The 17,366-nt window shown below is 41.4% G+C and overlaps 2 protein-coding genes across 5 annotated transcripts in view; one reads left to right on the top strand and one right to left on the bottom strand.

Moving 5' to 3' along the window:
- LOC105012516 (trafficking kinesin-binding protein 1) overlaps positions 1 to 1,264 on the top strand; it is an 11,620-nt gene extending 10,356 nt beyond the window's left edge. For all 4 annotated transcript variants that reach the window (XM_029122946.2, XM_029122945.2, XM_029122944.2 and 1 more), the window contains one exon: positions 1 to 1,264. This exon is cut by the window's left edge and continues 573 nt beyond it. In XM_029122946.2, coding sequence (XP_028978779.2) covers positions 1 to 127 — 127 coding nt within the window. In that variant the 3' untranslated portion in view covers positions 128 to 1,264.
- Positions 1,265 to 12,548: 11,284 nt separating this feature from the next.
- Positions 12,549 to 16,641, bottom strand: cckb (cholecystokinin b). The gene is made up of 4 exons (XM_013135621.4): positions 16,559 to 16,641; positions 15,586 to 15,706; positions 14,619 to 14,774; positions 12,549 to 12,870 (listed from the first exon to the last, which is right to left on the bottom strand). The coding sequence occupies exons 2-4, from the start codon at positions 15,704 to 15,706 to the stop codon at positions 12,734 to 12,736; spliced, it is 414 nt and encodes a 137-aa protein (XP_012991075.1). The 5' UTR covers positions 16,559 to 16,641; the 3' UTR covers positions 12,549 to 12,733.
- Between the last annotated feature and the right edge of the window lie 725 nt (positions 16,642 to 17,366).

Raw genomic sequence — 17,366 nt, 5'->3', positions numbered from 1 at the left:
GAGGAGGAACAGGAGTTATCCAGCCATGGTAGGGGCAAGTATGGCTATGAAGGGCCCAGGGCCCCAGGAGGATTCAGAACTACTGCTGCCCCCTAACACACTGCCAAAACAGAAGAGCCTAAAGTAGAGGCTGGGACCCCTGACCCATATTATAACCTGAACCAACGAGTATCCCTGGGTTGATTGAACTAATGATTTACTTTCCACTGTTTTTATACACCTGCAAACTGCTGTTACACCTTGTCCAGCTACAGACAACTGGTCTACTGACACCTTGTCCAGCTACAGACACCTGGTCTACTGACACCTTGTCCAGCTACAGACACCTGGTCTACTGACACCTTGTCTACCTACTGACAACTTGTCCAGCTACTGACACTTGGTCTACTGACAGTGTGTCTCCCTACTGACATCTTGTCTAAATACTGACACCTTGTATACCTACTGACACCTCGTCCAACTACAGACACCTGGTCTACTGACACCTTGTATACCTACCGACACCTCGTCCAGCTACAGACTCATGGTCTACTGACACCTTGTATACCTACTGACTCCTCGTCCAGCTACTGACACCTGGTCTACTGACAGCGTGTCTCCCTACTAACATCTTGTCTAAATACTGACACCTTGTATACCTACTGACACCTCGTCCAGCTACTGACACTTGGTCTACTGACATCTTGTCTAAATACTGACACCTCGTCAGGTCCTGACACACACCAACCAGTCACCTCTCTGCGCTGCTGTCTGTGTTTCTCCTTCCTGCTCCCAAACCAAACGGCTACCCCACTGTCTGCGTCTGACCAGCCACCGTGCCAGTACTGACACAGATGGACATAATGGCTTCTCATTACAGCTAGTAGATCACCTCTCTAGTCTCCTCTAAATAAAGAGCCTTTTCATTTTTGTGCTTCTGGAACTTTATAACTGGTATGATTGTTCCATTAAGAGGTTGTACTGTATTTATTGTAACCATATTTGAATAGGGTGACCTCCTTCGTGTAGACTAAGCCAATGGGGTTCAGTCATACTGAATAGGTTACTGTACATCAATCTTGTCATCGGATGGTCATGTCAGCTCGATGTTTTACACACCAACACAATTACATATTTAGATCTATTAAAATGTATCACCTCCTACTATAGTCTAAACTTTTCACCTTAAGTAATCATTTATTGTGAAATAGTGTTGAATTTGTATTATTTAACTGGTAACGGATTTACACCAAATTCATGAAATAGATAATCAACTTTTCATGACGAACTTTCTCCTTTGTCTTTCTTCTCCTCTCGCTCCATCTACCAGTCTCTACTCCACCGTGTACTTAGCCGAAATAATAAGTCCTGAGTCACCTCAAAGAGTCTCGTTAATGTTTTCTTCTCTATGTTAACACAACATTAGGACTGTTTTTCTACATGACCCTTAGACCAGAAGGGTTGACTGTGGTTTCAGAGTGGTCACTGAGTGACTGGAGCGATCGATCTCGCCACAGCTGAACTGGAGTGAAGAGATAAAGAAAGGAGGAAAGAGATGGAACCTAAACTGTCTTTGTGGGCGGGAGGTTTCCTTCCTCTTCCTTTAGCATCTGTTAATGAAATAAATGGCCAGTGCCTGAAGGTGGTTCAGGCAGGTACACTGGACCCTTTATAGCTCTTATTTTGCATCGATATCTATATAATTGGTTGTATATTTATTTAACAGTATTTTGATTGATTATGCAAAATGTGTAAATGTACACAAGCTTTTATATATATTTATTTATTTTATGTTAGATTATAACACAACATGCATTTGTGCATATTTAGTTTTAGTACAGATAGCCCATGTTTTAATAAAAATCACACGTAGGTCATATAAGTGAGCATGCAAAAAGGTCCCCCTCACCAAAAAAAAATTATGACGAAGGAAAATAGAGGTGAGGTGCCCGTTTGAAACGGGTTGTGGTTCTGTATTTACAGAGGTACAACACCTACCCCTGACAATTATGCTTGGCTTGGAGTGCAGACGTTTGCTCTGGCAATTGTGTAACGCACCTACAATTGTCAGAATTACTGGGGCCAAGAGCTGCTTGCACACAATGTCCAGCAGGTGGCACTGTTCCACAGTGTATTTCTCACTTATTGGCAAAATACAATGAACAGAATGATTCCCATCAAAAATAACCCACATGTATCTCAATGTCTGCCTCTAATGCAATCCGATTAGCTATAAATATAGATATAAATAAATTTAATTTTAAATGCTGTGTGTGTCAGTAAAAATAATGTTTTGTGTGTGTGTGTAAAGTGTCACAGGTAATTTAGGTCTAACTACACATGGAAAGACGTGCCACCTATTTTCAGCATTGTCACATGGACGCATGTTACTTGAGTGAACAGAGGAAGGAATGAAGGGCTTTGAGATAAGGAAGGACACAGGCAGAGGCAGAGAGTGGAAGAGATGGGGAGGTACGAGATAGAGGCAGGGAGAAAAACAGGAAGCAGCAGAGATAAGGAAGGACACAGGCAGAGGCAGAGGCAGAGAGTGTAAGAGATGGGGCGGTATGAGATAGAGGCAAGGAGAAAAACAGGAAGCAGCAGAGATAAGGAAGGACACAGGCAGAGGCAGAGAGTGGAAGAGATGGGGAGGTAGGAGATAGAGGCAGGGAGAAAAACAGGAAGCAGCAGAGATAAGGAAGGACACAGGCAGAGGCAGAGAGTGGAAGAGATGGGGCGGTATGAGATAGAGGCAGGGAGAAAAACAGGAAGCAGCAGAGATAAGGGAGGTACATGGAGAGTGAGAGAGACAAACTAAGATGGGTAGATTGACAGAAAGAGATGTTAGGGTGCCTTCCAGAATTATGAGGCTCCTTCGTAAAAATGTACTCTGAAAAATATTCCTTGTTGTTTATCTGCTTGTTGTTACCCTCCCAATGTTAGAGAAATCAAACCTTTCATTGAATGTATTCTTAATCAACATATACATATTTTTTCTGTTTCACAATTACTGGGAATTCTTATGAACCAAATCTAATAGAAGTACCTTCACAGTACATATAGTGTCAAATCTAAAAAAAACTGAGAATTCGCTTTGATGCTAGCCAAGACTCAGTCACCGCTTCCCTTTGCTTGGGCAAATACAATTGCAAGTGAACTCGGACGTGATAAAGTAATTCAAGGGCTGAAGGTGCAGGTCCAAGGGGGCTGCCCACCGTGAGTATGGACTGCAAACTATGTCATCTGTCAACACTGAGAAGGTCAGACAACACCCAAATGAAATGAGAGGAAAGGCTGTTGACCTTCATGAATGTTATTTAACCTTTATCTATACAGAAAGTCAGACTGAGACATTGGTCTTTTTTTCCCGCTGAGCCCTGTGTTTTACGTCAAATAAAAACATTAAGAAAAACAAATAAACGTTCACATTGAGCAACAAAAAGGTCACGTAAGAGGCATTTGAATTGCCCTATAGGCACCAAAACATCGAACTTCAGCTTATTCTGATGGTATCTTTAAGACTAACTAGTCTTGAGTCTGCATTTGACTTTTTCTAATCAACTGAAACTCTGATAAACATGCCTGGAAGTGTTCCAAAGTGTGTTTTGCCCCCATGCACAGTGAGGAACACATTGTGGATTTTTTGTGCTGATATCAAAATATCCTAATTATATCTATTTTGATGTTACATTGTAAGACAAAAATAGGTGTAAAATTCTAAGTACTGAGTATATTTGAGGACCACTTTAGGGCTGTAATTACTGATGTATATGCACAGTAGGGTATACCTTTGTGTTTAACCCAATACAATTAAACATGTTTACCAACAGAAGTAACCTTTTTCAATTATATTTGAATTGTGAAGGGCTTTCTTAACTTTCCACTCAATCTGGGGGTATGTTCAATGAACAGTGCCACTGTTCGGTCCACTAAATGTTCACTAACTAGCCAAAATAACTTCTGAATAATTTCATCCAGGCAGACAAATACTTATCAAGCACAGTGGACCGAAGTAAACTCCAGTGTTGAAGTAAACTTGCAGTTTTACCTCTGTGGTTCTATAGAAAAGAAACACCAGCAAAACTAAAGCTTTACCTTCCATCAGTACTAACTATACAGTACCTCCAGGCCCTCAGAAACATTTGAAGTTCTTTCTGTGCACTTGCATGCAATCACAGCTTGCCATTACAGTTGTGTTCTCACATCTTAAAACAGCACAGATTAAAAAAGGAGTGAGAGACAGGCTCAGGCAGAAAGAGATACATATAGCCAGAGACAGAAGAGGTAGGGGGAAAAGAAAGGCAGAATGAAAAGTGAGAGACCTAAAAAGAGATGGAGAAACCTTAAAGGAGAGCATCACGCTATTGGGATGCTTCTTAGCTACAGACTGGGAGACTGGTCAAGATAGAATTATTGGAAATAACCAGAGGTCCTTGAAGACATAGAGTGCATAGGGCCTAATAATTGATAAAGATACAGAGTGTACAGGACCTAAGACTTGATGAAGATACAGAGTGCACAGGACCTAAGACTTGATGAAGATACAGTGTGCACAGGACCTAATGACCCATTTGAACATCTGTGGGGAGACCTGAAAAATCACAATTCACCGGCACTCCCCATCCAATCTGACAGAAATGGGAAAAGATGGTGATAAGTGTAACAAACACCAGGACCAGAGTGGTGTGGGTCCAATTGCAGGAGTGCAATGGTAGATTTATTTTTCGTCGCACAAGGGAGTAGGCTAACACACAAACGATAAAGCCAGGCAGAGAGTCGGGAACCAGAAGATCAGTCCTAGAGGGCGAAGGCACAGGCAGGGATGAGCAGAGACGTGAAACCGAAATGCAGGCCAGCAGGTCAGGAAGCCGGGAGATCATACAGCGGAGACTACAGTACAGCTGGGAGAGACGGTAAGGATATCCAGGGGCAGGCAGAGGTCGGTGATCCGGGAAGGCAGTCCGTACAAGTAACTACACCGGGAGGGTAGGCAGGGAGAGACACGACGGGCAGACGAACAGGTCAGGACGCAGGATACTGTAAACGAGGAGAGAGGACGGGACAAGAGGGTAGAGAACACAACAGGCTGGGAATCAACAACGAAATGAGAGCGCGCGATCGATTGCTTGGTAGGTCCACAGGGAACAATACCTCACGCTGGAGGGGAGGAAGAGCACAGGCTAAATAGAGGGATTAACAGGGCACAGGTGTTCAGTATTCAGGTGATTGGGATCTGGAGTGTTGGGTGCGTTCATGCGTGCTGGGAAGTGAACTGGTGGCAGGTGCGGAGCGTGGCAGGGAGGAGTCGGACCGGGAGTGACGGGAAGACCTCACAATAAGAGAAATATATGGGAGTAAGAAAGCTTGAAAGAATCTGAAAGATGTGCAAGATGTGCAAAGCTGGTAGAGGCATACCCAAGAAGACCCGAAGCTGTGATACTGCGCTATTTACAAAATTCTAAATATAGGGTCAGAATGCTTATATACAACCCTGATTCCAAAAAAGTTGGGACACTGAACAATTGTGAATAAAAACAGAATGCAATGATGTGGAAGTTTCAAATTTCAATATTTTATTTAGAATACAACATAGATGATATATCAAATGTTTAAACTGAGAAAATGTATTACTTAGGGAAAAATAGGTTATATATCACTAAGGGAAAAATAAGTTGATTTTAAATTTCATAGCATCAACACATCTCAAAAAAGTTGGGACAAGGCCATGTTTACCACTGTGTGGCATCCCCTCTTCTTTTTATAACAGACTGCAAACGTCTGGGGACTGAGGAGACAAGTTGCTCAAGTTTATGAATAGGAATATTGTCCCAATTTTGTCTTATACAGGCTTCTAGTTGCTCAACTGTCTAAGGTCTTCTTTGTCGCACCTTCCTCTTTATGATGCGCCAAATGTTTTCTATGGGTGAAAGATCTGGACTGCAGGCTGGCCATTTCAGTACCCGGATCCTTCTTCTATGCAGCCATGACATTGTAATTGATGCAGAATGTGGTCTGGCATTGTCATGTTGGAAAATGCAAGGTCTTCCCTGAAAGAGACGACGTCTGGATGTTGTTCTACAACTTGGAAATAACTGTCAGCATTGATGATGCCTTTCCATATGTGTAGGCTGCCCATGCCACACGCACTCATGCAACCCCATACCATCAGAGATGGCCTATAGAGTTTTAGCCGGCAACTACGAATGGCACAGTGGATTGTGTTCACCGACAATGTTTTCTGGAAGTATTCCTGAGCCCATGTTGTGATTTCCATTACAGTATCATTCCTGTATGTGATGCTGTCCCGTCTGAGGGCCCAAAGATCACAGGCTTCCAGTATGGATGACCCTTATGCACAGAGATTGTTCCAGATTCTCTGAATCTTTAGATGATATTATATACTGTAGATAATGATAACTTCAAACTCTTGACAATATTTCTCTGAGAAACTCCTTTCTGATATTACTCCACTATTTTTCGCCGGAGCATTGGGGGAATTGGTGATCCTCTGCCCATCTTGACTTCTGAGAGACACTGCCACTCTGAGAGGCTCTTTTTATACCCAATCATGTTGCCAATTGACATGATAAGTTGCAAATTGGTCCTCCAGCTGTTCCTTATCTGTACATTTAACTTTTCCGGCTTCCTTTTGCTACCTGCCCCAACTTTTTTGGAATGTGTAGCTCGCATGAAATCCAAAATGAGCCAATATTTGGCATGACATTAAAAAAAGTCTCACTTTCAACATTCGATATGTTATCTATATTCTATTGTGAATTAAATATAAGTTTATGAGATTTGTAAATTATTCCATTCCTTTTTTACTCACAATTTGTACAGTGTCCCAACTTTTTTGGAATCGGGTTTGTACATCAGATATTTCAGTATCTTTTCAATAAAGTGGAAGAAATTTCTAGATTTCTTTTGCCACTTAATCTATGATTGATTGCAAATGTTATTTTTTTGATGGGGAAACATGATTCATGAAAATGCCAAACAGTTTATGAGGGTGGTATGCATTGATTTGTTTTTGATGTCTTTTTTTGTCGCACTCTAAACCACTGAGCTCAAACCATGCCATCTTCTGAACATTGTTTTGATTCATTCAACCATTTCCATCGGCTTCGATTAAGGACTTCTAGAGTTGGAAGAGTGGCCCTTAGAAGATACTCTGAGGTCATTGTTTCTCCTCCTAATGATTCCTAATGAATGAGGTTAGGCTTGAGAAGGTAAGCTGATCCTAGATCTGTGCTTAGAAGCTCCTCAGGGAACTCTCTTTACATTCGCTCCTCATATCTCTCCCTGAAGATGGGATGACACATACTGAATTATTTACTGGTTTCACTCTTTCTCTTCTTTAAGGTTTCTACATCTCTTTTTAGGTCTCTCACTTTTCATTCTGCTTTTTTGGCCTCCACTTTTGCTCCTCTATGTCTGTCTATCTGTCTCTCTTTCTGCCTGAGCCTGCCTCTCACTCATTCCTTTTTAATCTGCACTGTTTTAAGATTTGAGAACACAACTGTGGCGGCAATCTGGGATTGCATGCAAGCGCACAGAAAGGTCTTGAAATGTTTCTGAACGCCTGGAGCTGTGTTATGAGGCGCCCACAGGGGAGGCACAGGTGAAGAGGTCTGTACCTTCTTCAGAGAGATTGAGGGAGAGTGTGGAACGAGGCAAAGAGAAAGGGATACAGTAATGAGATAACAAGGAAAAATGGAAGGGTGAGAAATAGAGATGGTGTGAAGAAAAATTAGGCAGCTGAGAAAAAAAGAGATGTAGGAGAGAACATTTGAAAAAAAGAGTGGTCTTCTGACAGTTTTGTCTAGTTCCTGTTTCGTCGTATGAACTAGACCAAGTACCTGGCTTATTTGAGATTGTTTAAAGGTAATAGGTCATTCACTTGTACAAAATTACTGAGAGTTCAAATTCCCCCTGAGAACATTCCCATGGAACCATCAAACAACTTCCTAAGGACAATTAACAAGTATTTCTTAAAAACAACCTGGCAGTGTGCTGATATGGTTCTCAGTAATGTCTTGGGAACTAACAAGGAAGTAGACAAAGATCCTTCAGAGAACTTTACCTGATCATCATGCAACTTTCTAAGAGGACTAGTAAAATTCTGAGAACATCCTAAAAGCCTCTTGACATGGTCCTTGTTGACATCCTGGGAACTAACAGGGAACAACGCAAAAGGTTCCCCAGAGGAAGTTCCACCATTAAACAATGTACCCTTGAATTCCCCAGGATAAAGTCTCACCGAAACCCTTCAAGGGACGTGATGGGAATGTCACTGATTAGCGGGATTGAACCAATGTCTTACACCCAGTCATGTGAATTGTACCTAATCGATGAGCAATGGTGTTCTTAACAGTCACCTGTATTTTCTATCTACCGGTATTTATACATGACAGCTCTAAGTTCTGAGGACAATGAGCTGACATGTTCTTTAAATTAAATCAGTATCTGTTCCTGTCTTCATTAGCACAGCTGTCGATATTTGTCTGTTCTGTGTTCAGTGGGCTCAGCTGATAGTTTTGTGATTGTGTGATTGAGTTATTGATAATCTCCTTGGGGTATTAATAAATGTGATTGAGTCATTAGTTATTTTATTTATTAGGTGATTGAAAAGCAATCTCTACAATCTGCTGTCATTCATTTATTTTCAACAGTAAAAACCCCTGGGAGAGTTCCCGTCACTTTACAATCCATATCTCAACAGGTTGTTTCAGCAGGTATAAAGTATCTAAACAGAAAAACACAAATCAAGCAGAATATGAAAGCCCATTTTCTGATTTGAGTATTTCTAGATTCCTGTGTGTTTCTTAATCGCATCAAGCCATATTTAGAACAACATTGTCCATTTTCCAAAATGCTGCTCCCCCTCTCAAAACATAAATACTGTACATTCATCTTAGCAATGCTTTACAATTACATTCAGCAAAGGAACATAACAGCAAGAAACTAACACAAAGACACAGTAATCTTGATAGAAACAAAAGGTTAAAAAAAAGTGAAAAAACTAAAGGTTAGTCTGTCTTGTAAAAATCCCAGTAGATCAATATTGTCTTGGTGGTCACTTGATCATAATTATCACCATTGGATGTACAACTATGAAGGGCTGCTGAATTATATATAATATATATCATTATTTAATACGCATTTCACCAAATTCATACACAACAATTATACAATTTCTGATTGAGAAGGAAACGGAAAGTAAACACTCCGTATGCGGCATTCATTCATTGTTATCACCACAGTCAAAATCCATGTGTTCAGTACAGAGGCTGTTCTACTCTCGGAGACTGTCAGTTGACAAGCAGGGATCCACCATAGAAAATCAGGAAGGCAAACACAGCGAAGGAACACGACTGTTAAGAATGCACAGGCCTCAACCCTGACTGAAGTACAGCATGGTAAAACAAGAAAGGTCACAGGAGGGATATACTGAAGTAGTGTTTAGATTGCTGGAACATCTGAAACCTCCTCCTCTGTAAACAGAAAATTTTAGATTTAGATTTTGTATTTACTGATAACAATTTTAAGTTTAGCTATAAAGATCAAATCCAGGTCGAAGTCCCCAAGCATTATGTAATAGCTATACTTAAACTATTACTTATTGTTTCAAGCTGCCTGCAAGAAGAAAATTCCACTCCAGTTTGATGAAATGTCTACTGAAATAATATAGTATTAACATTGTGTTATCATTAAATTATATGATTCTTAACTGTCATCAAGCGCAAAATATTTTGTATCTACAGTATCTGCAACCTCTTTCTCAGGTACTAATCTGATCTCACTGTGGTTCTAGAAGGGCAGAGCTGTGTTCTACTGGTATGAAGTATACTCCTGGGGCATCTTTTGGGGGTTCTTCAGAGTGAAATTGTGGCAGAACCTCTATTGATTATTCAAATAATCCCCTTTTAATGGTTCCTCAAAAAAATTATTTGAAATAACCTTTCAAAATGTTCTTTTGATGACATACAATGCCCTGAATTCCCCAACAGTTTCAATGTGAAGAACATTGGGTTCCCCAGCATTTTCAATGTGAAGAGCATTGGGTTCCCCAACAGTTTCAATGTGAAGAGCATTGGGTTCCCCAGCATTTTCAATGCTTCAAGAACATTTTTAGAATGTACAGCATTGGGCCACGTTTCCTTTTCTATTTCTTGGAACATTGTACACATTGGTGTATAATGTGGTTTGCACATACAGTGGATTTAAAAAGTCTACACACCCCTGTTAAAATGCCAGGTTTTTGTGATGTAAAAGAATGAGACAAAGATAAATCATGTCAGACCTTTTTCCACTTTTAATGTGACCTGATATGTGAACAATTAAATTGAAAAACAAACTGAAATTTTCGTAGGGGGAGAATGAAAAATAAAAACCTTACAATAACCTGGTTGCACAAGTGTGCACACCCTCTTATAACTGAGGATGTGGCTGTCATTACAGTCTTTACACACCTGCCATCATTGAACACAGTGAATACAGTCATCATCAAGCGGAGAAAATATGGCACAACAGAGATATTACCAAGAACTGGACGTCTCTCCAAAATGTATGAAAAGACGAGAAGAAAACTGGTCAGGGAGGCAATTACCAGTCAATTTTGGCACAAAACCTTCAGGCGTCCGTTAGAAAGCTGAAGATGAAGAGTAAGTTCACCTTTCAGCATGACAACGACCCAAAGCACACATCCAAATCCACAAAAGCATCACCAGAAGAAGATTAACATTTTGCAATGGCCCAGCCAGAGCCCAGACCTGAATCCAATTGATCATCTGTGGGGTGATCTGAAGAGAGCTGTGCACAGGAGATGTCTTTGCAATCTTACAGATTTGGAGCACTTTTGCAAAGAAGAGTGGGCAAATATTGCCACCTCAAGATGTGCCATGCTCAGGGGCGACTGGTCATTAGAGGCAGGTGGGGCACAGCATGTTGTCAACAGAAAGAACTGCAACAAAAATAATGTTATTTTTATTTCTCGAAGATTACTTACACTGGTTTGAAACCCTTAATTTGGAAGAGAAACTTGAAGTAAAGCGACTTGGTGCCCATCAGCATCGGGATACTGTCATCACTCAAACCGCTGGTAAAAGTAACCGCGGGTTTAGCATGGAGTGGTTTTTGCAGAAAACGTGGCTAACGGTTAGCATACAAAAGAAGGCACTCTTCTGTTTTCCATGTCTGCTATTTGGTGGAGATGGTACTTGTTCGAGGACGGTTACAAAGATTTGAAAAATCTTTCTGAGAGGATTGCAAAACATGAGAGCAACGGGTGTCATCTGGACAATGCTGTGAAATTGGGGTTACTTGGAAGGGTTAATGTCACAGTCCAAGTTGACAGTGCATACAAGCGCTCCATTGAGAAGCATAACAAACAGGTGGAGGAAAACAGGTACGTTCTCAGTCAGATCCTAACGTATTAAACTATGGCCTCTAGGAAACGAGGAAACATCTGAGCTGACCACTCTGTACCGCCACACTGAGCTTCACACTGGTAAGACGGCCCTGTCTCTATTAAGATCCATCCAGGAGAACAATCTAGAGGAGGCTTTTGCTGAGACCATCACAATGATCATAACAACACCTATGACGACATCCGAGTCAGAGAAGAGGGTAAAAACCCTCACTCACAATACCATGAGACAGCCGCGACTCAAAGCATTGGCCATATTGGCCATCGAAAGCCAGCTGATTCAGCAGCTACATGACTTCATTCCCATTAAGTCATTGAAAGGTTTGCCCAGAGGAAGAACCGCCTTATCAACTTTCTCTTCAAGTGAGCCCTCAGCCTGGGTGAGTGAAAGCATATTTTATCATCCTGCCTTTGTGGTGGTGTGTGAGTGAGAAGGAGAGCAATTTTACAAGAAGGTCTCTCTCTCTCTCCATTATGTGTACTATAACACCTGGTAGAAGCAAGCCGCTCTGTTGTTAAAAGTGGTTTGTGGAGCCTTACTGTTTGTTGATGTGATAAACACATCAGTAGCAAGTGGGAGTTTTGTACCTTTACTTGTATGTATCCTATATTTTCAAATGGTTTGTGCCCCACCATTTTTTTACATATAAAAACGCCACTGGCCATGCTAATAGACTCCTACCCAAAAAGTGCTGTAATAAAATCAAAAGGTGCTTCAACAAAGTCTTAGTTTAAGGGTGTGCACACTTATGCAACCAGGTTATTGTGAGTTTTTTATTTTTTATTTTTCCCTCTCAAAGGTTTCAGTTTGTTTTTTAATTGAATTGTTCACATTATAGGTCACATTAAAGGTGGAAAAATTTCTGACATGATTTATCTTTCTTTTACATCACAAGAACCTGGCATTTTAACAGGACTGTGTAGACTTTTTATATCCACTGTACATTTGAGCTGTTCTCTGTGCAGCCTTTGTGTGTGTATGTGTGTGTGTGTGTGCCGTCTTAAGGGGAAACCACTGTACATAATTAACTATTATTCATCCAGGTTCCTCTAACTGAGATCCTATTATCGTATTTACCCTTTAACACCTGAACATTTGTCATTTCATTCAATTCCAGAACCATAAACACAGACAAAACCATGAAAGAAAACCACAACTTTAAGTAAGCTTTTCTGCAAAATTTGACATATGTATATATTGAATCAAATAGTGTTTACAAACAAATTTACATCAAATACAGAATAAATATGCTTTTTTCTGGCGGGACAGTGACGAACCAGTGACATGTGTTGTTGATGTTGTTTTCTCATAGACAGGTCAGCCATTTACGAGGAGTACTCGTACTCTTCTGCACTGCGGCGGCCAAAGTCCATCCAGCCGGTGTAGTCCCGGTCTTTTATCCGGTGGTTGACATTTAGACCGCTGGCTCTGCTGTTCACCGTGGAGTTCCTACGGATGGAGCCTACAGAGAGGGAGGGAATTCTATAACCATGGTTCTCCCTCGTGTACGTTTCTTTTTCACGCCGACAATTTGGCTGACACGCACCAACGCAAAACCCTCTTTGTGGTGTGGGAATGGGATTTAACCAACAACCAATCAGACAGGCCGTGGCTAACATGGGACATAGCCATAGAACGGAGGTATCTGGCCATTGACGCTTTGACTGGCCTGTGAGGTATGGTAATATCAGTGGTGCCACTGGGGAGCTTACATCATTCCTCCCACCAACGCCCACGGCGCACACACACGTTATATACACGCACACACACACAGTCAGTGTAGGAGGTGTACCTGTCAAACGTGTTACAGCCAGCGCTCTCACATGCTCCTTGTGAACTAAGACATTTCACGGGTCTCGGAATTATCTCACTGCATCGTGTGTGTACGCATTGGTTTTATGTGAGTGTGTGTGTGTGCATGTGCCTGTGTGCGCGTGCATGTGTTTTTAGTGTGTCAGAGGCCAATATTCTCAGCCCAACCCTCTCTGATTATAGAAGTAATAGCTGACAGCTTCTACTAACAGGGTTCAGTGGTACACTAATACACCCCCCTCTTGAACTTGAATCTCCTCTCTGTCCTTCCCTCCATGTCTCCCACGATCTCTCTCTTTCCATCTCCCTTTTGGGATTCTTTCTTTTTCCACCTGTCTTCATCGCTCTTTCTCCTTTAACTTTCTTTTTCCTCTCCGTCTTTCGCTTATGTATCACTGTCTCACTCGGTTTCTCTCTCCCACACCTACTTCCATAACCCTCTTTATATTCCTGTCTCATCTCCATCTTTAGTTTTGTTTTCATCATTCCCGCATCCATTTCTCCTCTTTTAGTCTTCATCTAAATCTCTCTCTCCTGATGCAAAGTGCGAATATGGACATTAGCATTAAACATTAACATTTAAATCTCAGGTGTTGGATTCAACCATGCCATTTAACTCAGCATATATTCATTTCAGATGGAAGAGGTTATAAACATCAAGCACTTACGTTCTGCTGATTCAGTGCAGTGGCAACAATAATAGTTAAATTAAGTTAATGTTATGGTAAAATTAAGTTAATGTAGTGCCATTTCCCAGCTCCCTTTTAATTCCGACATGCTTTCTGTGAGCCTCTGAGGATCATCTCTAAAGTGTTAACATTATACATTGCCTGTCTTTGGTAGCCCCAAGCTACCATCTGTCCACATGTCTTTAACGTGCTGTTCTCTATCTGTTCTCTTCAGAAGTGGAATGTGTGTGTGTGTGTGTATCACGTCATTAACTCTGTGCCTTGATGAAGCTTTGACAGAAGTCTCCACAGAAGTTGTCAACCGATGTAAAAAGCCCTGACGGAGAACTCCCCGAGCCTGTCAAAGCACAAATGAGTGCGTTTCTGAAGACCCTGTCACTGACAAAGCTGGGAGATTTAAAGAGATATCTATTTATCTGTGTGTATGTATATATACAATCCAACGTTTGGACACACCCCTTTAAGTGGATAGGTATGTGTGGCCAAACTTTGGACTGGTACTGTATATACAGTACACACTCACACTCATCAGGCCATCAAAGCTTTCTTGACAAAACTGCCAATCATCTGGAATGGGCATCCATGTAATAGCAATTAGGGGGTGAGTTTAGTGATTTCAGATTTCAGAAGATTTTCCATCTTCTTTCTTCCTCTCTTTCCATGTCACACACACACACACGCACTCATACTCGCGTGTACACATACACACCTTTCCGTGAGGAGATCAGTCTAGCCAACAGTTCACTGAGGTTCGCCCTGGGGTCTTCATCTTCTCCGGCATATGGGATGGTATTGGTCAAAGGGTCAGAACGGGAATGTCTGAGGCGGGGCTCAGGGTCGAAGTGGCCATTTGTTTTGAGATGTGCTATCAAAGAGAGTTCGCACCACCTTGTTAGTATTTATAAACTGTTGATGAAACACAAAAAACATAGATATACAATAACGTTGATAGTGTATTTATAGAACCCGTGGTTTGCCACAAAAAGGTAACAATTCATATAACATGGACTAGGGTGGTCCACATTAAATGAATGTTGGTATGCATGTGGAAAAACATCCCACTGCTCTCTCAGCATAAACTCGCCTCTGTCTTCTAGCATTTTGCTATCTGACAAAGCATGAAATGCCACAAAGAAAATATTTATACAATCAGGTCGCCGATTGGAATTTTTGGAGTTCAATTTTGTGCAGTTAAATTTGTGCTTTAGACTTTGCCTCAGTGATTTAACTCCCGGCCAGCTCGGCAGTTGAAGATCAAGGCACGTCTTGTAAAGCATTTCTTGCCAAGACATTCTTCTTCTTGTGCTTGCTCAAACAGCAAGTACTGTCTAGCACCAAGGGGAATTGGAGTAGCACGCATTCAGTGGCCAGCAATCATGATTGAGCTCGCGAACGCCTGATCTACCAAAAGGCACGTGGCAAGGCAACCTCGCCAACCTCACCAACCCCAGACAGTGCTCAGCCAATCTTTCACTCGGATGCGAGGTCTCAGGGGCATAGTAGCTACACTGTTCTGCTATGATGCAACAGCACTGCAAAAAAACTGACTTCACCACTGAGCCATTCGGGATCCAAAATGAAGTATTTCAATGTTGAGCATTTAAACGTTCTGTTTTTTTTAAGGACTTTCTAATAAATGCATTTGACATCCAGCTGCGGTGACTCAGTGTTCTTACCTTCAGAGGGAGGGCTCAGGCCTTGGCGGACCTCTTGAAGGGACGAGGAGGAGTGTGGGCGTCCCAAGCAGCTATTGCACAGGACCCCCAATACGATGCACACACACAGCCCTGCAGTCATCTAGTGGAGAGCAGAGGGAGTATAGCCGTGATGGGAGCTCTCCTTGACCTCTACATCTCCTCTCCTCTGTTTCTCTCGCTCCCCCTCTCTCTCTCCTGACATCCCAAAGTTGTGGTTAGCTCTTCTAGCCGTTCGAAAAGCCCTGAAACCCAACTGTTTCCGTTCTTATTTTTTGCTGCGCTGCTGAAAATCAAGTCCCGTAACCACTTTAGTGTTTTACTGATAGTCTTGATTTCTGTATTCCACAAATGCACTAATGATCAGATAATATCACTCAAATGTTCTGGAGGCGTTTAGCAAAATTGCAATGGTCTTTTCCTTTTCTTTCTTTTTTGAGATCCTTGTTTCCCTGCCCTTTGTGGCTCTCTTTGCTCTTTCATTCTGGATACTACTGAATACTACCAGAGTCGTCAAAAGAGTATAAAATAAATGTGGGAACATTTCTATATTTTTTCTATGCCAAATGCAGCAGAGGTGTGTCAGAAACAGTAATGATCAGTCGGGTTTGAAGGTAGTGTGGACTCCCCGTAAAGTGTTCAATCTTAGGCAGTTGTTACCTTCACTAGGCTGCACCTGCTGGGCTTCAATTAATCACCCACACACAGTTCAACAGACCACCCATTCCCATAACAGGCCAAGCTATCAGTTTACTCAACCCAAAGAGAATTGACATTTACGTTTATTTAATGAAGTATTATTTAGTTTTACATTTAAAGATTTGAAGAATCTTGAGCATTCTTGTTCTTATTCTGTACTCAAATATGTTGACTTGGATCCACTTAGGCAATTCATTTATTCTCAGTTAACAAGCTTTATAAGTAAAAAAAAAAAAGAGAGAAATACTGTTCTTACCTTGAGGAAAGAGAGAGGTTGTCCGTATGTTGGAGGAATGTGTGCGAGAGGAATCAAGGGCTTCTCTGTTCAGAGAAAAAGACAGCGCTTATATATACCAGTATACACTCTCTCTCCATCGCTCTCTCTCTCTCTCACTCTCTCACTCTCTTTTGCTCTCTCTCTCTCTCTCTGAATAAGTGTGTGTGTGTGTGTTTGTGTTAGCATTTATCTCATTGATGTCAACCATGTCAGTTTGTGTATGATTATTTTTCAGTGTGTGTTCGCTGTTGCATGTATGCATAATGTGTGTGTGTGTGTGTGTTTGTTTGAGCATAATAATGCCCAATAGGCCCTCGAGAGGGCAGTATCTGTGTCAAGGAAGGTGAGCAAGGATAGTCAGGGTTAGGCATTGCATTTGACTGGTTCAGTTAAGAGTGAAAAGCTATGAACTAAAAAACGTCCAACATTAGGAGTCAGACTTGTGTTTGCATTTCTAGTCTCTAATAAAATAGCAAGAGATGCACTGAATTATTATATGTCCAGTGAGATCCAGTGCACTCTCTCCTTCATTTAGAGCACAGACACACGTTTGTCATTATTGCCCTCACCTGTGTTCCTGATCACTGTCCCCATGTAAGTTCCTCCTTTCCTACAGTATCTTGCTGATTATTTTTTTTTTAAGATATCTTTTGCAACATTGTCCTGTTCAGTTCCTCTCCTGTTTTAGTTTGTCACTTTGTAGTTGTTAAATATCCTCTGGTCTCCCTGTGCCTTTGTCCTGCCTCGTACCTACAACGTTACAATAAAATAGGATTTATTTAATGAT

Source organism: Esox lucius, chromosome 10, assembly GCF_011004845.1.
Source record: "Esox lucius isolate fEsoLuc1 chromosome 10, fEsoLuc1.pri, whole genome shotgun sequence".
NCBI classification, from domain to species: domain Eukaryota; kingdom Metazoa; phylum Chordata; class Actinopteri; order Esociformes; family Esocidae; genus Esox; species Esox lucius.
Note: the sequence above shows the minus strand (reverse complement) of the source record. Positions and strands in the feature narration are given on the sequence as shown.

Bases quoted from the DNA above. Each gene is read 5' to 3' on its own strand.
- cckb (XM_013135621.4), bottom strand. From the start codon at position 15,706: ATGACTGCAGGGCTGTGTGTGTGCATCGTATTGGGGGTCCTGTGCAAT. The intron at 14,775-15,585 runs GTAAGAACACTG...TCTCTTTGATAG, and splicing joins CCTGAGCCCTCCCTCTGAAG to CACATCTCAAAACAAATGGC. The intron at 12,871-14,618 runs GTGTGTATGTGT...CCCTCTCTGTAG, and splicing joins ACTGATCTCCTCACGGAAAG to GCTCCATCCGTAGGAACTCC.